Here is a 22,874-nt window from a genome sequence, read left to right as displayed (position 1 = left end):
GACTGCAGGAGTTAGACATAATTACCTACTCCTTACCATGAATCTACTATGCTTCCTTCCAGAGGCATTAATTCAGACCCAGATTATGCCTAGCTGGGCAGTGGCCAGAGGAATTTAGACCACAGAGTACAGAAAGCATAAGGTAGTAATAACTCTATTCACCCAAGACACTTTGCCTAAAAGGACCCTTTCACCCCAGTGAGAAGGCCTGAGATGTGACCAGAAGGTGGGGCGTGCTTAGACTGACTGCATTATTTCTCACCTTCTAGAACAGTATCAGGCCATGGAATTCTCAGTAAATCAGGAGAGCTACTGAGAAACAATTTGGAATATCATTCCTACATGTTGCTGCAAGCGCTGTTAACTATCTCTGGCTATTGAGTTGATTCAGGAATCTGGCAGCCTCACAAATACATATTTCTGAACTTTGTATTTATTTTGCTCTTTTACATCAAGGGGAAGTCCTGTAAAACAAGTTCAGAAGTATACAAAGAATTGAACAGAAAAATCATGTTTCAGAAAATTTGGCAACTGAAAATACACATGAATTTTTCATTTTGAGAAGATGAAGGATAATTAAGATGGTAAATTGACCCATGTTTCCATCAAAAGGTTCTTACTTTGTAATTGTACTTTCCACATTTAAACACAATATAATATGTAATCATTTTATGAAATTACATGAACAACTTGAGTTGGATTCTGAAAAGCTAGCTGGTGATATTTCTCTGCAGCTAGTATAAGGCATCCCAAATATTCTGCCAATAGCATTTCTAACATAAAGTGGGGTTTTCATTTGTTTGTTTGTTTTAAACCATTATCGAAGAAGTAAACTTCTTGATGTGGGAATGGTTCTTTGTCACAGAGGCTGACAGTCATGTTGCAGGTATTTTTTTGATTTAGTATTAGTTGCAATCCTTAAGCATTGAAACATCTTAAATACTCAGTATAGGTCCTGGGCATAGTGTCCAGTCTTTGTCAACAGGAAAATGTATTCATTCACTCAGTCCATCTCTACTAAGTGCCTAATGTATGCTGGCTACCTTGTTGGGCACTGTTCCAGAAAATTTTTGAAAGAGATCTCAGGAAATATTAAGGAGCAAAAAGGAGCCAACAGGAGGGAGTAATTTAAGCTTGGAAAAAATGACCAGGGAATCTCTATTCCAGGTTTAAGTGGATTACTTTGAGGAAGGGTAAGTAGAAGGAATTTAGAAACCTGCCCCTTATTATTTTCTCTTTTGAGTGACCATGTTTTCAGCTCCTCTGAGGCCCTTTACAGGACCTGTGGGCCTAAACGCTTGGAGATCTCTGCTAGTTGCCTTCCTTGTATTTTCTCCTCCCCCTTTGCCCCCTCATTCGAGATCAGGTCAGAATCAGCTGGAAAATTAAATTACTCACCCCCTCAATGTCAGCTCCCATACATCTCTTTCTCCTCCTGCCTCATGAGTACAGTTCAGCTCTTTTAAGAGACGAGACTCTGAATGAAGGTAGTGCAGAATTTAAACATTTAAGAGAGAAACTTGTCAGTTTCAGAACTCGAAGGACAGCTTCACTATAAGATCAGGGGTTTTGACCTCTTGGGTCCCTCCATCTCACCTTCATCCCTTTCTTCTAATTCTTAGTTTAAAAATTAAAAATAAAATAAAATAAAAATACTTTTCGGAGCAGGCAGAGCAAGGAGTCCTCTGGTTCCACGTCTGCTATAAGAAGCAGATTTTTGCACAAGGATAAGGTTACGGCTGCCAGCCCAGAACTCCAGCGGTGTGGCAAATCAGACGCTGGGCTCCTCCCCTCCCCCGCCGACGAACGAGAGGCTAACAGACGGGTGCAAGTAGACAAGTAGCTGTTTTTATTGAATACAGAAGCTCCTTGAAAACTCTGTGGGCTCCGGGGCTCTCCTGCAATTCCTTTCATTCCCAAAGTGCTGGAGCCAAGCACGCGTCCCGCGTAACTCCCTCCCATTTCTTCTCGCGGATTTGGGTAGGAGAGGAGGGAGGAGAGCAGAGGGGAGATGGGGGGTGGTTGGTGGGCTGGGCTAGCCCAGAGTCCTGATTCTTGGGCAAAGGGAGAGAGGGGCGGGCTCGCGGCCGCCCGAGAGGCGTGTGATTGGGTCTGACCCTCAGTCGGCTTGTCAGTTTCTCTCGGGGTAAGGGGGGCGCTGGAGGGGAGTGGGCGGAGGAGGGGGCTGCCCAGAGCCTCTCGTCCGGCCCACTGACGGCATGAAGCCTTTAGGGGCACGCAGTCCTCTCAGATTTTCGGTTGAAGCCCCTCATCTGCCTTCAGTCTGAAGGCAGGGCCCCGCAGAGGACGGATCGGAGGGTCCTGGCCGGCGGGGCCAACCGAGAGGGAGAGGAGGGGGCGAGACACAGGAAGGAAGCAAACCATCAAATTTTAAAGAAAAAGCCCTTTGACTTTTTCCCCCTCTCCCTCCTCAATGGCTGTGTAGCAAACACCCCCGACGATACCTTGGAAGGGACGAAGTTGGTCTGCAATCGCAGTTTCGTGGGTTGAGTTCACACTTGAGTGCGGGGCTCGGAGATGGAGCGGTGGTCCTCTAGGTGGAAAACGAAACGGTGGCTCTGGAATTTCACCATAACAACCCTCGCATTGACTTTCCTCTTCCAGGCTAGAGAGGTCAGAGGAGGTAAGAAAAAATGGTTTTGGGGAGGTGGGAGAGTGCCGTCGGTCTTTGTCATTTTGCGCCCCTCCCCCTCTTTACCCTTCTTCCCCCGCCTTACCCCCCACCCCCCCAAAACCCCAAAACAATTCTCTTAAATAAAATCCAGATTGTAGCTGCCACCAGGTTGAAGTGAAGGCTGGAGAGAGAGATGGATGTAGGCGGGACAGTAATGGGAGAAGTGGTAGCAGGAGAAAAGATCTGTCAGGCACAGAGCCTGCTGAAATGCCCTTCACCACTTTCCAGCGTCTTTGAAAAGAGGAAAAATATTACCTTGAACACAAGGGCAGTTGTACAAAGCTTTTGTTTGAGGAATAGTCCCTAGACTGCCCTTTTTTTACACATCTTCTGGTTTCTTCAGATTCTAACTAATGGGAATATCTTTCTAAGGGTGAGCTGAGGAGAAAATATAGAGAAAGGGTATAAAATGAACCTTGATAAAGTTCTTTGTGTGAAGCAAAGTGAGAGACCAGCTCTTTTACTTTTCGGGATATAAGAGAAAGCAGAGGTGATGAATATAGAAGACTGAGAACACTGTGTGTGTGTGTGTGTGTGTGTGTGTGTGTGTCATTTTGAAGAGATTTTAAGTGGAAAAATATTTGGCAGTTTATAAAGAACGCGTTGAAGATAGGGAGAACACCTCTCCCTGAATTTCAGTCCACTCCTCTCCAGTATGACCCCCAACCCCAACCCCCACTTCTTCTTGCAGGTTGGACGTGCAGTTCTCTTGGAGAATGATGAAACTTGCCAAGCAAATGGGGTGGGGGAGGACGAATAGGGATTGGGAGGGAAGAGGAGGGGGCCTGGGATGGGGTGGGAGGGGAGAGGTAAGGGAAAGTTCCTACGTGGCACCACCAAATATTCAATGACCAGACCTGCTCAGAAGACTGCAGCCCTGTCAGTACCCAAGAAGGGAGAGCGACTTCACTCCTCCCCTCTGCCTCCTCCCTCCCCTTCCCCCGCCCTTTCCCGCAAAGGCATTTGGCTGGAGCGGTCCGTTAGGTGCTGTAGACACGACTGGCGGGCAAAGGCCTTTGGAGTTAACGGAGCCCAAACAGCTTCGAGTAGAAAAACGAGCTTTGTCGCGAGTGCACAGAGAAGTGGGGGGTAGGAAGGAGGGTGGCGAGGATTGGCTGAGGGAGAAAGAAGTTGTCAATCCCAAATGCGCAGGCTTTAGCAGAAACCTGAGTCTGTCCGTGGTAGATGCCAAGATCTGAGTTCTCCCTAATGGGAATTAGCGCTCCCGGAGGCCGAACTCTGGGAAACCAGGTCTGTATTCCTTCCCCAAGCTTAGTGGTGCTCACCTTCCTGAGTAGCAGGCAGTGCTGGATTATTCTTCCTCTTGGCTTTTCCTGGTAAATACAGTCAGAGCCTCAAATTTAAATTTTGCTTCAATTTGGATACAAGTTATGCTAATTATTTTGATTCATTCACTTCAACATTTTCAAGGATAAATAGTAGAGGCTTTGAAAGTGGAATCCATCAAAAGTTTGCTTTTTACCTTTGGTACCTGGTCACCAGCTGGGTTGGTCATTTCTGTCAGCAGTTCTGCCCTCTGCTGGTTTTATTTATTATTTGGAATTTAAGCATCTACCTCAGAACCTAGGGCCTATTAAAATCCTTCTAACCACAGTGATGCTGGAAAAGGACACTCCATTAAAAAACTACAGATCTACTATTTCTTTTTCAGCTTGTTACACACACATATGGACAAATGTATCGCAATGCCAGCTCTTACTTTAAAAATATAGAAACCAAACTTTCTTCAATGAAGATGGATGAAATATAAACTCAAGAGGCACCATTGTAGACATTCAGGGATTATTTCAGTGAAGATATTTATGTTTCTTTTCCACATTTGGCCTTCCTTAAAGCTCTAAGGATATCAGAAAGGTCAAATTTCTACACCTGTATTGTATAAATTGTCTCTTTTCAGTCTAGCTGCGGATCTGAAACACTTTTAAACAAACATCCCAGTACCACATCAAGTAAATGGTGGAAAAAGAACCCTGCTTATTATTATAAGGCCAAATAATGTGGGAAATAGCAAAGTTTAAGGATCATATGTTGTTTTTGTTTGTCATTTCTGACGAACTGTCTTAAAAGTTACAAGAGTGTTTGGATATTCAGACTGTCAGATTCTGTATTCACATCATCAAGTTGCTAGGTGCTTATTACTTCCCACTAAGTAATATTTACAAATCTACTCTTGTTGGCATTTTTGCCACTTAATAAACTTTAAAAAGGAAGTAATAGTATACTAATGCTTAAAAAGGAAACACTGGCCTGAATCATCACACAAGGAAAAAATAAACCCAGTGTTCAGTTCTTATGCTAGCCAATAGATTTGCAATTGAAGCAACAATGGATATGATTTCATTCCAGTTTCTAAATAAAGGTATTATGTACTGTAATTTATTAATGTTGGTGAGATGCAAGGGTGCTATTTGGTTGCTGAATCGAAAGGTAATTTAAAACAGCCTATTTTCATCTAAAATTTGTATTTCTTGGATTTAAGACACTAAAGCCTTAAAGAGTTCTGGGTTCATAATAAATTAGATTCTAAAGAAAGTGTAGTTAGAATCCTAAAGCATCTACCTTACAAAGAATAGTTCTTGGAGTGAATGGATTAAAAGAAAATTTATAATCTCACACAGAATCATATTGTTCTACTTTGCAAATCCAAACCCTATAACTTGGTCATCTTTAACATGACTATTAAAAATTTTTAGTATTTATCATGATTTAGTATAAAAGAGTGCTATTTTTATAATATATTCATTTGCGTTAACTTCAATTTTATGTTTCATATATTTCCCTGTGGTTAACATAAATGTTTTATCTCAGAAATTTATGGATTTCTTTATCAATTAGTCCATTGCTTATTACAGAGAGAACTTGAGATTTACCTGGAATTTATAGTGACGATGCTGTGTTCAGAGTGATGGTTTTAAGACCTTTAAAAACAAGTTAAGTTATAACTGAATACTAAGAAAAATAGTATCTAATTGAATCATTTTTTACTAGTTAAAATGGTATTCAACCTTTGGTGGTTAAGCCAATAGTGCGTCTTGAAAAAAGTTGATTAATTTTATGAGCGCCTTTCAAAGCTTGTCAGCAATTGATATTGAGCCTTGCTGGAGTGTTTTGAGTGCCCAGGATCAGCAGGTGAAATGGTGCTGGCTTAGAGAGTATGTGCTAATTCAGCTTTGCAAAGAGATCAAATTTGTCCCTGTGGCTACTTAATCATGAATCAGTTAAAAGGTCAGATACACTTCTGATAACAAATGCAGTGCCTGCTAGGATTATTTATATTGTCTTCCCTCTTGTTTTTTAAATAAAAATTGACACAGCCTAATAGAAAAACAATAAAGAAAGCCAGGTATCTTATGAGAAGCATCTTCCTGTTTGTTTTATACAGATTTAGGTGCCACATATATAATCAATTAAATATAGACACTTTCACAGAATTGTCTACTAGTTTTGAAATTAAGTTTATTAGTATCTTAAAGTAACAGTTTACTTCATGATAAATACTTAACTGAGACTCTGTAAAAATTACTCTCTAAGAGGTATTCTCATATTTTTTAACAAAACTGTGAAGTTGCAAATGAGAAATGTATATACCTAGGTAGTATAATTGCTTACAATTTAATTAATATTTTAGGTTCTGTGTTTGCCTCATTGTGACTAACATAGAAAGAGCATATTATTCAAGTTAAGTTATCCCTAAAACATAGATAGCCAGGCAAACATGAATCTCTTTTCATATTCTTGGGTAGGATTTCTGACAAAAAATAAAAAAAAATAAAAAACAAAACACAAAACAAAACCCCAAACTAAACAGTCACCTTTCTTTTTTAAAATTTGCTTCTTTTCTGAAAAAACTCTCCTCACTCTGGTTAATTTATTGAAGCATTGCCTATTTGATAGTGAATGATAATGAATGGACTCAAATCAAGCTTGGTTGAGTGTGTAATAAAAAGGTGAACTTTTCAAAGGAAGAAAAGGTGTTTAGATTAGATTTTTTAAAAAGAATATTAGAGATAGAAATTATTGTAGAGACTGTTTCTCTTTACTATCTTCTCACTTCACTAATGAGAAAACCAAGGCAGAGAAAAGTTATTAGCTGAATGCTTTTTCTCATAAAAACATAAAAATATTTCTACAATATTCAATGTTTTTCTAGGTAAGCATAGTGAAGGTCTGCAATAGTGGTAAAAATATCTGTAAATAATAGTAGGTCTGAGACTTTATGGAATGACCAAATATTGGTTAACTCTACGTGTTGGAGTTTAGTGAGAAGATGGATTAAGTGAAAATGATTGATTTAAAGAAAATCAGATAAGAAACAGAGTTATAGAATGCGTTTAAAAATTCCTCAATTTCCTAAGTTTGGAGAAAGGTGATTTTTGATCATTTATACTGTTAATATACCTAATTATATGATTCTATAGAATTATCGGTATCAGAGTAGAAAGCATAATAGTTTGTAAAATATTTTTTGTGTGTGTTTGTTGCTGGATTAGGAACGTAGTTTTTTATGCACTCCAAAGTTATTAATGGAGGAGGACCAGGCACACTTCAAATTTTCAAGAAGCTAAGAAATTATATATTTATATAATATAAACATATAAATTACATATTTACTTCAAATAATATATTCATTTAATAATATATCTATGTATTTATTACTAATGATGTCAAATTTCTATGCCTTCCGAGTTGATTTTAGATTGATTGGATGAAATATACTCTATATATGTATAGTTTTAGTACTAAACCAGATATTGAATTGATTATTACTTGATATGGCTTGTTTGTTTAATAGATAATCTTTTCCCAAACAAGTGGCAAACTTTGGGAAAACATAGGAGAACACTTAGTAATGTAAATTCTAATTAATTTTTCTTTTTTTTTTTTTAGATTTTATTTATTTGAGAGAGAGAGAGTGAGAGAGAGACAGAGAGATCCCGAGCAAGGGAGAGGGGTAGAGGGAGAAACAGGCTCCCCGCTGAGCAAGGAGCCGGATGCGGGACTCATTCCCAGGACCCTGGGATCATGACCTGAACTGAAATCAGATGCCTAACCAACTGAGCCACCCAGGCTCCCTCTAATTAATTTTTCTTTCGGATTGTTTAGGCATTTGAGACTACATAAACAACTTCTGCCTCCAGAATAAACGGACATTAATCTATAGGGAAGTAGACACTCCTAAGAGATTACCATGATACTGGTTGTGCTGGCAAAAACAGTGGTAGATCTAGTATTTCCACCTAATGAAGACTTTTCCTATCTTTAGGAAAGAAGAAGATACTGTGGAAGCTAATATTTATACTCATGATCAACGCTAACAATTTATATGAATATAGGGTTTTATAAATACTGAACTATCCCCATCATTTTATATAGTTTTTAATGATTATACACAGGTATTAAAAATCCAGAATTCCATTGTATCCTAAACACACTTTTCTTTCCTCCTACCTTTGGAGCAGTAATTAAGGGCAGTTGGCATAATCATTAGGGATTCAGGGCAACTACAGAGTGGGGGCTGAGAGCGCATCTGCATTCCTGCTCTTACTCCTCCACTTCCCTCATTTGATAGTGGGGAAACGTGACCTGAGCTGGGAGTGGTGAGGGGAAACCAAACTTTGATTTTGACCATCGAAGTTTTGTTCCTTAGCAAAGGGGAAAGAGAGGTATACACTGATTCTATAAAAAGTTGCAGTGTTCCCTAAATTCTCTCCCGGAAGAGACAACTTTAAATGCAGATTGCAGTGTAGCTTTTCTAATGACTTTCTTAGATTTGGACTTTTTTCTTCTAATTTCTCTTGCAACTTATTTCAGAACATAAAGTTTTAATTTTTTTTCATCTTAAACTGTCTCCCATATTATAATGTGCCTACTATATGTATTTCTTTTTCTCGCAAAACCCTAATATAATTTTATTTTTATAGACCCCTTTTTCCGTACTTGCCATTGTCTCAAAACTCAACCTGAATAATACTAGCTGTTAGAGAAGATGAAAGTCGATTTTAAAGTGATTTAGTGAGTAGTGTTTATTGGTTGCAGTCTTTGGCCTACTACTGACTTGGCTAGTGGTTCTTTAGACATTGGCTGATCACCAGACCTACTGTTATCTGGTAAAATAAACTCTTTGCTTGCTGCGCATGGAATTAGAGACAGTGCTATTAATTTAGGAGAAAGAACTCAGAGAAAAGAAAGGTTATCATATTTCAGAGTAAGAGACCAGCTTAAATACGGCTTGACAATTGAGAACTAAAACAGACCTGTGTCCGAGTGCTTTAGCACAATCAACTTTTGCAATCCCTTCAAACCTTTTTTTTTTTCCTTAAAAAGCATTTCTTTCCTATTTTAAACAAATTTAATTGCTCTTGAATGGCCCTGTACTGTACAGGCAAATGAAGGTCCCTATTCATAGAACTTGAGCGCATAGTGTCCGTGGAAGCTTTCTTCCTCGTCTGACTGGTAACCTGGCATCCGGGCTGACAGGCGTGAACCTTTCACTGTGTGAGGTGCTTGGCTTCCCTTCCCTGTTCAGCTTTTCACAAACAACTTCCCAAAAGGATGACTGCCGGAAAGGGCGGTGGGTGCAATTCCTGACAAAGCTAATAAGAAACTCTAAAGCACTTTTGCACTTTGTGCTCGTATCGGAGAGCTCTGCCGAGAAAGAAGAACCATGCATATGATACTGCTCTTTTCCCTGACTTCTCTCTTTAGGTTAGAGTCAGCAGTGGGCCACAACCAACCAGCTGTCACTCTTCTGTTTGAATGCCGATGAGTCTTCAAAATACTTCACTGGTTTTGAGGATAAATATATTGTGCAAATGGCTTAGCGTGATGTAGAGTGGCCTTCAGGATGGGACCCCTCTGTACGTCCAGGCTCATGACCGGCCATTTCCCTTGCACTTCAGCCATGTTAAACCTCTTGCCCATATTCTCCCCTGTCCTAGAACACACTATTCCCTTTCTTTGGAATATTTGTTCCCTCCTCATCCATCTAGCAAATGTCTTCTCCTACTTCAAGATTTAGATCAGGCTTCATATCTCCAGGCAGATAGAATAGTAAGATCTAACACTAAATGCACGCATATTATTATGTGCCATGTCCTGTTGTTAGCCCCCCCTTTTTTTTAAGATTTTATTTATTTATTTGACAGAACGAGAGAGCAGAAGAGCACTAGCAGTGGGAGTGGCAGAGGGAGAGGGAGAAGCAGGCTTCCCGCCGAGCAGGGAGCCCGATGCGGGACTCGATCCCAGGACCTTGGGATCATGACCTGAGCCGAAGGCAGACACTTAACTGACTGAGCCACCCAGGCACCCAGTACTCTTCACATAGAACCTCATTTCATTCTGACAGTTGCCCTGGAAGTAAGCTAATATTAAAATATACATTTTACCCATGAAGGAACTGAAAAAGAGAGAAGTTAATTATCATGCCTAAGGTCACACAGCTTCTGTGTGATAGACCCAGGATTTGAACCTAGAGAGTCTGTTCCAGAGCCTGTGCTTTTTTGATCATTTGTCCATGCTTACCTTATTTTGTGTTCTAATGTTTCCACACAGCCACCCTGACTTATGATTATAGTGCCCTGGGACCTAACATTAATGGACAAATCACGCAATTGCACCACAGTAAGCCCCATGTCAATTGTGTGAATAACTTGAATGCCACCAAGGAGAAATATAAAGAGGACTTGGCAAAAGGCAATGTTATAATTCAGTCAGCCTTCATTAAGGTTCAGTGGTGGAGGCCATAACACTCCTTCCATTTTAAGAGCAAACATAAGCCCTAATGATGAGAGAACACTAAAGGCTGTTGCTAGGGCGCCTGGGTGGCTCAGTTGCTAAGCATCTGCCTTCAGCTCAGGTCACGATCCCAGTGTCCTGGGATCGAGCCCCGCATTGGGCTCCCTGCTCGGCGGGAAGCCTGCTCCTCCCTCTCTCACTCCCCCTGCTTGTGTTCCCTCTCTTGCTGTCTCTCTCTGTCAAATAAATAAATAAAATCTTTAAAAAAAAAAAGGCTGTTGCTAGAAGCCAGTAAACGTTACTTTGTTTCCTCTGACTTATTTAAGGAGAAGTTGACAGCTGTATCTGTTAGCATTCAAGGTTCAGATTGGGGTTGGCTTGGTTTCATTAAGTAATAAGGACACTTACAAATTGCTGCCTGTTTTAATCAGGATCCATTGCAAGGAACCAGAGGTCTTATTCTACTTTGGGAGACTGATATATGGTAGTATGCTTATTACCTTCAGTATGAAAGTGTCAGATCTGATTATCTAAAAGCTGTTTGGAATGTAGTCAACTGGGAGAATGTAACTAAAAGATACATAGTTTGCAAAAAATTGTATCATTATTTAAAAAATTACTCATTTATCTGTTAGTCTTCCTGTAAAAGTTGCTGGGGGGTAATGACTATGATTTAATTTTATTTCTGTCCTTAGGGTCTACCGAGATGCCAGAATGCACATTATATAATACAGTCACTATTTAGATTATAAATTATCTTCTTAACTTGCCCAGTGGACTGGAACAAGGTTAAATCTAGTTAACTTGGGAGTGGTGTGAAATGACCTACTCATTCATGTCTTGTCATTAGCAGTAATTAGATCCCTCCCTCTTTCTTTACTTTTTCTCTGTAAGTGAATGAATTGGGATATCCCTCTAGCTTTCCTCGTTTGGAGAACAGTTTTTGCACATTCTCTTCAAAGATGCTTCTAAATATTTGAAGCTACTAATTGCCTATATTACCTCTAAAATTGTAGTTTGCTTTAACATAGTAATCTTGTAGAGAAAAACACCATATGAAGCAGTATTTTTGTTTTGACAGCAACATAAATCATCATTTCACTGTCTGCTGGTGAACAAGAAAGTTTAAGCCAAGAGTGGTATCAATCTGTTAAAGTAATAATTGGGAAAATTCCTGTCATATATTCATTTTGAAACTTTTATCTGTTTTGTATGCCGTTATGGATTTCTGATTTTGCTTAATAACTATTAGAGAGAGTAACCTATCTATATTTATTGCTTTATGATTATTTTAGTAAACTCATTCTGGAAAGTAATTTGCATATCATATATATTATAATTATTATATGACGAAGTACCATCTTTAAGCAAGGAGTATATAAAGTTTCCAGTGCTTAATAAAAGACAGTAGTTGTAGAATTGTTTTAGAAGAATGTTACGTATTTTTTATATTCTGTTCCTAGCCATTGTATATTTTAGTTACACTAAAATCATTAGGATAAGTATCTTTATCTGTTTTAGTGTGTCCCAAGCACATAGAACAGAGCCTGTCACATAGTTAGTGTTCGGTAAATCTTTGCTGAATGAAGTGAAAGTGTTGGTTGAAGCTCTAATGAATTGCTCTTCAATAATCTAACAACCTGAGATATGATATAAGGTTATATATATCAATTGTTGCCAGTGTCTACAGAAGTGTATTGAACAGATTTTGGCTGATATTGTTGTGATTTCCTGAAAATGTCAATCTCTGTTTTGCCTCCAAGCAAGCTATGATCTCCACCTTGAACACTTCCAAGCCGCTTACCAGTACGTTTTTGGATTTAGATATTATCTCCTAAAGGAATACCTCTCCTCAACCATAAAGACTGAGGTAGTTGTCCTTGCATAACATTCTAAAGCACACTATACTTACTCCAAACATGAATACTTATCACAGGATATTTTTGATGCTAAAATGAAAACAAGGAATGCATCTTTTCATCTATGTAAGAAATTCTCTCTAGTAGCACTATACCTGGAGCAGAATAGATGGCCAATAAATGTTTATCGTATGAATTAATGACCTCATAAGCAAGGGATTATACTAAAGTCAAGAAGACAGGGACAATCAGCCTTGACTTGCTATCACAATCATTTCCAGTCCCATCTCTGTGGATTTTGATTGAGTAGAGTTTGTATAGAATCCAAGTATAGGTGTTTTATAAATCCTCACAGATAATTTTGATGCACATCCAAGGGTTTATGAATCTTTTGTAACAGGAAATAAATACAAAAATGGAAATGTCTCTAGCTTGTATAACAGGGCACTGGAAGTCAAGTAAAAGATTATTTGTCTGCTGTGTGAAAATCATTTGATAAATACCCAACCACCCAATAGCAGTGACTCTGCAAAAACTGATTTGGATAGATCAACTGATTATGATAGAGTTCATGCTTTTTTAAAAATCCTTTTCTCCATAGCATGTAATAAACTAAATGCCAACAAATATTGCTTTTCTCAACATGAAAGTCAAATGCTTGTATTGAAACTATAATTTAAGCTTTATAATAAACATTTTAATAGCTTTGGCCGCTTGTACATCAGAAATGCCAAGCTTTTTACATATCATACTCTCAACAGGCATTTGTTCTTTCCTTTGCCATCCTCAGAGTTGTGATATGATTCCTGCTTTCAATTTTCAGTTCATAGAAGCTTTTTATGATACAAGAAAGTTCAGGATTGAGGTTGTTCAATAACCGTGAAAATTAAATAACTCTCTTCTATGTGCCATCAGTGTTAGTTGTTCTGACTACAAAGACAGTATGCCAATGTCTATTCTCATGGGGTATGTGTGTTATCAGGAGAGAGCTGGGGTTAGGAGAATGGGCTAGGGCCACATAACACAAGATTGTAAGGGTATATTTTTTCTGCATAGCACAGAATCGTGGGACTAATTAAAGAATACAGGGAGGCTGCTAAGTTGGCAGAGTCAGGATATACTTTGATACCTATCCCTACTAGGTGGTTCCCCTTGGTTGCAACCACTAGATCTTCTGAAAAATAATCAGGGAACTGGGGCCATGCTGCTTTTCTGCAATAGCCAACCCACTGTAAAGTCACCTGGAGGTCTCCAAGATAAATTAGTACATTTAAGTCACACTTGATACAGGGTTATGTCCTTTATGGAATTGAAAACTGTATGAATGAATAATCTTCCTGTTTTATAAGGGAGTACATTAAACAAAATGTATACACGTATTTATAAAATCTGTTATAAGACAAAGATATAGCCTAACATTTTAAACCTTAAATGTGATCGTTCTTGTTATTACCCAACTTGTAGCATGTTTTAGGACATAAATTATAAGTAGTTTTGTCTGTCTGTTTCTGAGGATTCATATATTGGATGAAGATCTCTATGTTGATTATTTGATTATAAATATTTATTATAATCATTTTTTAAGTCATAATGATTTCTTTCACAGAAAGTTATATCAAATAGAGTTTTAAAATAAGTGTATATTAACTAATTATAGCTTTAAATAATGTTAATAGGCTGTCAACTCCCAAAGTTTTATTTCTACCCCATATCTTTTCCCTGAATTCCAGACTCATATACTCAACTGCCTAGTCAGCCATTTCCAGTGGAATGTATTAAATTGTCTCAAAACTAGCATACCCAAAACTGAATTGTAGAACCCTTCCTGAAGCTTATTCTGCTCACAATCTTTCCATCTCAGTTGATGGAAACACAATCAGTCATGATGTTCAAACTAAAACACTAGGAGCAGCTTTGACTCCTTTTCTCTCATACTCCATATCCAACCCATCAGCAACCCTGTCTTTTATGTTTTTAGAATATATCCAGAATCTGACCCAGTACTTCATCTCTCAGTCCAAGATTGCAAAATTGAAAAATTTTACACCTCGAGGATTGCAATTGCTTCTTCTGTGCTCTCTTCCACTCTAGTGACCCTATAGTCTGTTCTCAACACAGCGCCATAGTGGCCTGGAAGATTCGTTGGTTCATGTTACTCCTCTCCCTTAACTTCCAGTTGGTTCATCTTACTCCTCTCCCTTAACTTCCAGTAGTTTTCCATCTCACTTGGAATACAATCTAACCTCATAGAACATACCACAGGATCTACACAATTGCCTCCAACCTGCCTCCCCCTTACTTCTCTGACCTCATCTCTTATACCCTTTTTATTTCCTCTGCTGGCAACCTAAATGTCTCCTTGCATTTCCTTCAACTCCTCCCCTTTGGGGCGACTCCTATCTCAGGTTCTTTGCACTTGCTATTCCTTTTGCTTAGAATGCTATGCAATCAAAATATCAGCATAGAGAATCCTCTTATGCCTTGCTAGACTGCTCAAACATTATTTTCTTATTGAGCCCTTTCCTGTCTTTCTGATTTGATACTAAAATCCATTCAAACCTCGTTTACGGATTTATTTTTCTTTTTAGTACTAATCAAATATTTGTCATTTATAAAAAGTAATGACTTATTTAAATTAAAGTTGTAGATTTTATTTTAAGGCTTTCTATCAAATGTAGAATTGGATATTTTTGGAGTACAAGGAGTACAAATATTGCCTTAAAGTATTTGGGCAGCTTCTAGGCCATTTTTATCCACATAATTGCCATAGTTTTAAATTTTATTTTACATATTTAGACATAGTCAAAGTGACACTTAAATTCCACATAGAAAAGCATTTTACTTATTTGATGAACATCCTGCATATCGATTCAGTTGTTTTAAGACGTAGGTGTATAGAAATGGTAATGGGAGTTTGTTTAGCTGGTGTAACAGGGAGATAATGTGGGACTTGTGGTTACTTAAAAAGTAGATGGGTGATATTTGCAGGTAAAGACATAAAAGCAACAACAGATTAAATACTGTTAAGGAAATGTATACACATGCTGATATTCAAAACAAATTTATTTGTTATTTCCAATCAATACTAAATCTCAGCTAGGATCACAGGGCTTACACATTTCTCTCAACCACTGGGTAGGTCAGAATTAGAATAAACAGTCAATAGTGGGATGTCGATACAATGGATTGTGGTGGGAGCCACAATTTTTCCATTACTTCTACTTCAGAATATTGCATTGTGTATTTCTTTTACCCCAATCTTTCCAATCTTGAATTTCACTGCGTAACTGACTTTTTTTAAGCTGGTTTTCATGGGATTGTAAGGAAGTACATTTACATTTGGTCCATTGGGTTTCTGTTTTCTGAAATGGTATTATCATTAGGCTTGTTAGGTGCCTGGTGTTGATGAAATTAACTATAAAATTCCTGAAACGGCAGGCTACTTTTTTACACATGTCTTTGTCCATGTTATTCTCAATTTGATCCTATTCTTAGTTTGAGTACCAAATATCCAGTTTTTGCAAGATACTCATCAAAAACTTGAGCCTTGAGATACGTATATTTGTTGTATTCATTTTTTTCCTGAAGGGAAATATACTCTCTAAACATAGGTTTAAAATGACAAAACATATAAGTTTATTATAGAATCTCTTGGGGGTAAAATGAACTCTAAACACTTCCCATGCCCAGGAATATTTAGTGTAAATTCTACAACTATAATCTTATAAGTTTAAAATTTATTAAAGTATTCAAGCAGTTCACTTCTCCCATTTTATACTTTGAGTACAAAGAGTAGATTACAGAATACAGACAAAAAGTCTAATCGTTTCAACTACAAAGAGTTGTGTTGGGACATAGGAAATTTAGGTGATTTCTATTGACATTTTTTGTGTCACATAGTCACTTAAAGATGAACTTTCATACTTTTTTTTTTAAATATGGAGGAATTAGGTCAATATGTTTTATTTTTTAATACTTCATGTTTGTTTGCAATACAAGGTTGGTGTATAGCATATATGTGTTTGAAATAAATGAAGAAACAGTATCAGAGGAAAGACACTAAAATATTAGTTCCTTTAAAGATTTATTTTTATTTATTTATTTTAGAGAGAGACAGAGAGAGAGAACATGAGTGGGGGGCAGGGACAGAGGGAAAGAACCTTAAGCAGACTCCCTGCTGAGCAAGAAGCCTTGTATGCTGGGCTTGATTCCACAACCCTGAGACCATGACCTGAGCCGAAATCAAGAGTCGGAGGTTTAACCGACTGAACCACCCAGGCACCCCTAAGGTATTAGTTTAGTTTTTTTTTTTTTTAAGATTTTATTTATTTATTTATTTGACACAGAGAGAGAGAAAGAGTACAATCGGGGGAACTGCAGAGGGAGGGAGAGAAGCAGCTTCTCCCCCCCCCCCCCCCACTGAGCAGGGAGCCCCATGCAGGGATCTATCCCAGGACCCTGGGATCATGACCTGAGCCGAAGGCAGACGCTTAACCAACTGAGCCACCCAGGCGCCCTGAGAATTTTTTTAAAGATTTTATTTATTTATTTGAGAGAGAGAAAGAGCAAGTGCAAGTGGAGGGAGGCACAGAGGGACAAGCAGACTCCCCACTGAGTGTGAGGTCTGGTGCGGGGCTCCATCTCACCACCCCAAGATCATAACCGAGCCAAAACCAAGAGTTGGACACTTAAACGACTGAGCCACCCAGGTACCCCAGGAGATGGTTTATAACTCTTCCTGTGTTTTAGTTTACTTCTTTCTCCCTATAATGCTATGTTTCATATGTGGCCTGTAATGTGAGGTACAAGCTGAAGATAAGTGACTCCCGAGAAATGAGAAAACATCTACTTTAGAACTTAACAACTGAGTTCTTGCCACATTTGCATCAAATGGAAACAATCAGATTTGGGAAGCTCTTTTAGGTGCTGTTTATAAAGGCCATTTCTAACACTTGTTTTCCTTCTCAGACTGGTGAGAAAGAAACTCTGACACATAATAAATAATCAATAAAGATGTTTAATGAATGAACAAATACATGAATCAATGAGCAGCTATACCCTGCCTCTGAGGTTCATTGATTCATGTATTTGTTCATTCATTAAACATATCTTTACTGATTATTTACTATGTGTCAGCTGCTATGTTATTTATGAATACTACAGTGAACATCAATAGTGTTGATGTTTACTGTCAGAGGGTTTACAGTCTATCAGGGGAGGCAGACATCAAACAATAAATTACAAGCTTAGCAGAGAGAGAAGGAGGGAAATTAGGCAGTATGAGTCTGTAACAGGGAGTTTAGACACACACTGTGCCTGAGTGAAAATGAGATAATTAAGCAAGCAAACAAAATAGAGTGTGGAGTTATCCAAGGGGAATATAGGGTACTTGGGATCATATGAGTGGGTCACAGAACTCAGCCTGAGAGAGATAAGTAATGATTCCCTGAAGGAAGTTACGGTTAGGTTGAGATCAAAAGGTTGATTAGGTCTCAGATCACCTGGCTTTAATCCTGGCTACCCATTAGATTCATCTAGGAAACTTCTGTAACATGAATGTCTGCCCTCCCCGCTCCCCCCTTCATTCTAGTCATTAGTTCTTACACAGGACCCAGGCGTTCTTATGTTGTAAAAGTTCTCCAGGAGATTCTAATGACAGGATTGAAAAACAGTCAGCCATCCTTAGCCAACTGAGAAAAGATTGAAAAATCCCCAACCAAAGGAGCACAGTATATTTTAGAAACTAAGAGAAGTTTATTTCAGCTGGAGCATTACATTTGGGGTTGGGTAAATAGGTAGGAGTTAGTGTAAATGTTTCACTTGGAGACTGTGGCTGTGAATATCCATAGTGGAGATCCGGTTTTTCTCAAGAGGTCCTCAGCAGCCGTGATGCATCCACGGAGAATTTGGACATCTAAATTTATTCAGTGTTGATGTCTTGTCAGGCAATCATGATTACTTTCACTTCCTTGTACACTGCACTGTCTTGTGTCTGTGCTGCCTATCTGGTATTCCTGTCACCCTCCTCATAGCTTATAACCTCCTACCCATCCTTCAGGACTCAGCTTAAAAGAAACCACATGTTAGATATTTCAGCCTTTGTGAGCCATACGATCTCTATCACAGCGTTACAACTCTGTTGTAGGGCGAAAGCAGCTATGGACAATAGATAAATGAATGGGTGTGGCTCTAGTCTAATACAAATATTATTTGTGGATGCTGAAATGTAAATTTCATATAACTTCTGCATGTCACAAAATATTGTTCTGTTTTTAATTTTTTCACCATGTAAATTACGAAAATAGTCAGCAAGGGCTTAACTCATAGGCATAGTTTTTTTCCTGCCACTGTTCTAAGGCATGGCCCCAAATGCCAACTCACAAAAACTCTTTTAGGTAAATATTTTTTATTATTTTCATCTTACAGATGTAGAAACTGAGGCACAAAGCAGTCCAGATCACACACATGCTAAGTGCCAGGGATGGGATTCTGAATCATTCCAGCTCTTCTACGCTAGGTATTGGTGTCATTTACTCCTTATTGGTCATGGGAGTGTGTGAAGAAATTTAAAGGAGGAATTAATTGGAGATGAAACAATCAAAGCATTGTGAGACTTTAGATCAGTAATCCATGTGGACACTGAAAGCAACAGAGGGAAAGGATTAAAGACCTGGGACAGACTAATCAGTGAATGAGTCGGGGTGTCCAGGAGAGCAGCAGAACATAATAGAAAAGACATATTACGCCCTCAGAAATTTTTGTTTTAAGATAAGAGAAAGTTGCTTCTAGTATTTTCACATTATCGTGTTTCACATTCAGCCAGTATTTTATATAGCTCGTGTGTGTAGGTGGGTGTGTGCATACCCATTCTCTTCTAGTTTGGGAAAAAATCAAGTATAGGTAAATAATTAAAACCAAACGTGAAAAGTTCTATAGTAGAGGTGAGTATATCAAACCCAGCTTTGGGAGATAGCTTTCTGGAGCAGATTATACATCATTTATATCCTTTGTTTTCCTCAGGTGAAAAAGCTAAATTATTCAGATAGGGAAAATAGGATTTATAAAGTCCCAGAGGCAAGAGAAAGAAGATGGGCGGAGGGGGTTCTGGGCAGTCTAAGTTCAGTATAACTAGAGCACTGAGTGAAGATAGAGTTAGGGGAAATGACAATGAAAAGAAAATGGTGGCGGTGCAGATGGGGTGATACCAGTAGGACAAATGCGTGTGTTCAGGCAGGATTTCGTGTGTGGGGTCTGTGCATACCCTCTGGAAGTTAGTGGGTTCACTGGAGGCATTTAAGCAGCAAAGGGACATAAAGCCTGGAGTTTTGGAAGCTTGCTCAAGTTGTGGTGTGCAGACTGAGGAGAAAAGACATGGAAACCAGTTAAATGGTGATTGGAGTAATGCACTGGGCTCTGGTATCTTATTCTCCCATTTAATAAAATACAAGAGTATGTAGTGAAAGGCAGGAAAAATACTATTGAACAAAATATCGTGCTAATTGGATACATCTGAAATTCTAATCATGGTTTGTGGCATCAGCTATTGGCAACATAGAAATGATTCCAATATTAAGGGCATTTAAGAATTGCTTTGAATATGGAAATTTCACCTTTTTAGATGTATCAAGTTAAGCTACAACAAATTGCTGCTTTTACTCTTTAAGCAGTTGCAATTCAGTTAATAAAATATGAAGAATAACTTCCCTGTGTGTGTATAATGTATGTGTGTATGTATAAGATCATAGAATCCGTATTAGGAGAATTTGTTAAGTGCTGCAATTATGAGGTCAAATAACAGGCAGATTTCAAAGTGTCTTAATTTATTATTTGGTTTATTTGAAGGAAAAAACCTTACATTTTTACATTTTTATAACTTGATATGCTTTTCTAGAAAAAGAAAAAACCTAGTTGAAATCTTTACTCTGTATCCTTCTTTTTTAATTGGTTTTTGAAGAGTGAATTATTTCATATAATGTGTCTCTACAAAGAATTTTGTGAAGCTTTAAAAATAGAGCACTTATTTTGAATCCTGTAGAGGGAATGTGTTTTTATCACATTACTTTCAAAGTAGGAAGGAACAAATGTGACAAAATCTGTGCTCTTGGAAAAGGTCATCCTGTGAAAAGATATTCTGGAGAGAAGGGACGTGTGGTTTATTTCATGTATTATTTACCTATGATCAGTTGGGACCATGACCATGGGACTGTGTCCTTTTCTTCATAGAATTACAGCCTTCATAGCTGTGTTCAGATCAGTCCTTGAGTCTTTACCCTGATGTCCTTTTGCTAACGGGCTCAGAGCAAGAAGATAAGATAAAATAAGCAGATAAGATGCTGTGACTTGTAGAAACAGTCTCTTTCAGAGTCATTTATACCCTGAAACCCATAAATTGAGTTTAATTTAAAACAAATATAAACATCAGGAATCAATTAACTGTCTCAAGATAATTTTAGTATATTATATTTAAGTTTCTTTTACGGGGTATAGCGATGAAGGTGGCGAAGTGGAAAGAGCCTGGATTTGATATTTGTCCAGATCTTAGGAGTGTCCTTAGCTTGCTTTCTGGATCTCAATTCCTTCATCTGCACAGTGGGGATCAGAACATGTGCCCTGCAAAGCCTGTCAAGAACTTAGCCTAGTGACTGGCACATACTAGGCTTTCTAGACATGGAAGCCATTATAGTTATTACTTTCTTGTTGTACTTTATGATAAGAGAAAAGAAGAAAGTTAAGAATCGGCAGGTGTTCCTATTGGCCTAAAAAAACTGACCATCACGAGCAGGACTTCTGCAAAAAGGTTCTTGAATGCTGTGATTCTTTTAAATATTCCAAGGCTGACCTAGAGAGGACCATATTTGATAGGGTTAATGATCCCTTTGAAATATCTGACTTCCATAAAGAAAAAGTTTTTTTTTTTTTTAATAATTTGGAAACCATGTGTACTATACTGGATAGTAGGTTGATTTTCATTCAGAGGCTTGATGAAATAGGTAGAGTATTGTTAAAGGAAAGTACACTTGTTATATTCTAAAAGGAAACACGCAAAGTTTCATCCACATATGTTTGTACATATGGAAGTCAATACCCCTAAATCTTAATTAACTAAGGAAATGACCATGTATACATTGTTCACAAGCACTCATTCACTCATTCATTCATGCATTCTATGATTAACTGATAGTTATTGTAAAAATATGTTAGTTGAAATTACAATTTTCAAAGAATAGCATCCTCTATGGAATGTAATAAATTGTGATGGTATTTTCTGCTTCTAAAATCAGTCCCTTTTCCATTCTCATTAAGTCCTCCCAGAAACAGTATATTTACAAAACCCAACATATTTTGAAATTTGATGGCAATTCTGTTTTTTTAACTAACAACTGAGCTTTTCAAATCAATAATATTGGTTCACTTCCAGGCAGAAGTGATCTCTTTTCTTTCTGAACTGGAATCTTAAATACTTGCAGTAAGGACTTATGTCTCAGACATGCTCAGTAATACAATGGCCAACACATGGCCTTCTCTGAATATTTTTATTTTTGAATAAGGAGAAAAAGTCAATAGAATATAGGTATATTGAGTGATATGGAGTCTAAAGTCTGTTTTTATAACAGTGCTGACACCACATGACTCCTATTTTGGCTTGCTTAGTGAATTAAGTAGATATTAAGTTGTGGATCAGGGAATTTGATCATCTAAAACATTGCCCTTTTATGTCTGCTTTATTTCATATAGTGTAATGTTTTGAAGATTCATCCATGTGGTAGCATGTATCACAACGTCATTGCTGTTTATAACTGAATCCTATTCCATTGTATGCATGTACCACGTTTTGTTAATCTGTTCATGTATTGATAGAAATTTGTGTGGTTTCCACCTTTTGGCTATTGTGAATAACATTTCAGTGAATATTGGCACACAGGTATCTGTTTAAGTGCCAGCTTTCAGTTCTTTTGGTATATATCTAAGAGTGGAATTGCTTGGTCATATGATAATTCTATGTTCAGTGTTCTGAAGAATAGTGTATGATTCCACTTATATGAAATTTCTAGAATAGTCAACTTCATAGAGACAGAAAGTACGTATTTTTTTTTTTTGATGTAATATTCCATGATTCATTGTTTGGGTATAACACCCAGTGCTCCATGGAGAACGTGCCCTCCTCAATACCCATCACCAGGCTAACCCATCCTCCCACCTCCCTCCCCTCTATACCCCTCAGTTTGTTTTTCAGAGTCCATCGTCTCTCATGGTTCATCTCCCCCTCCAATATCCCCCCTTCATTCTTCCCTTCCTGCTATCTTCTTCTTCTTCTTCTTCTTTTTTTTAACATATATTGTGTTATTTGCTTCAGAGTTACAGATCTGTGATTCAACAGTCTTGCACAATTCACAGCGCTCACCATAGCACATACCCTCCCCAATGTCTATCACCCAGCCACCCCATCCCTCCCACCCCCCACCACTCCAGCAACCCTCAGTTTGTTTCCTGAGATTAAGAATTCCTCATATCAGTGAGGTCATATGATACATGTCTTTCTCTGATTGACTTATTTCGCTCAGCAT

At 38.0% G+C, this 22,874-nt stretch overlaps 1 protein-coding gene across 1 annotated transcript in view; it reads left to right on the top strand.

Annotated features, from left to right (window-relative positions):
• Positions 1 to 2,152: 2,152 nt before the first annotated feature.
• COL11A1 (collagen type XI alpha 1 chain) overlaps positions 2,153 to 22,874 on the top strand; it is a 196,795-nt gene continuing 176,073 nt past the window's right edge. The window contains exon 1 of the mRNA XM_081817102.1: positions 2,153 to 2,644. Within this exon, the coding sequence (XP_081673228.1) occupies positions 2,539 to 2,644 (106 nt within the window). The 5' untranslated portion in view covers positions 2,153 to 2,538. The remainder of the gene's footprint in view (positions 2,645 to 22,874) is intronic.

Source organism: Leptonychotes weddellii, chromosome 4 (genome assembly GCF_054177405.1).
Source record: "Leptonychotes weddellii isolate Sample4059 chromosome 4, ASM5417740v2, whole genome shotgun sequence".
NCBI classification, from domain to species: domain Eukaryota; kingdom Metazoa; phylum Chordata; class Mammalia; order Carnivora; family Phocidae; genus Leptonychotes; species Leptonychotes weddellii.
This window is presented reverse-complemented; position numbering and strand designations above follow the sequence as displayed.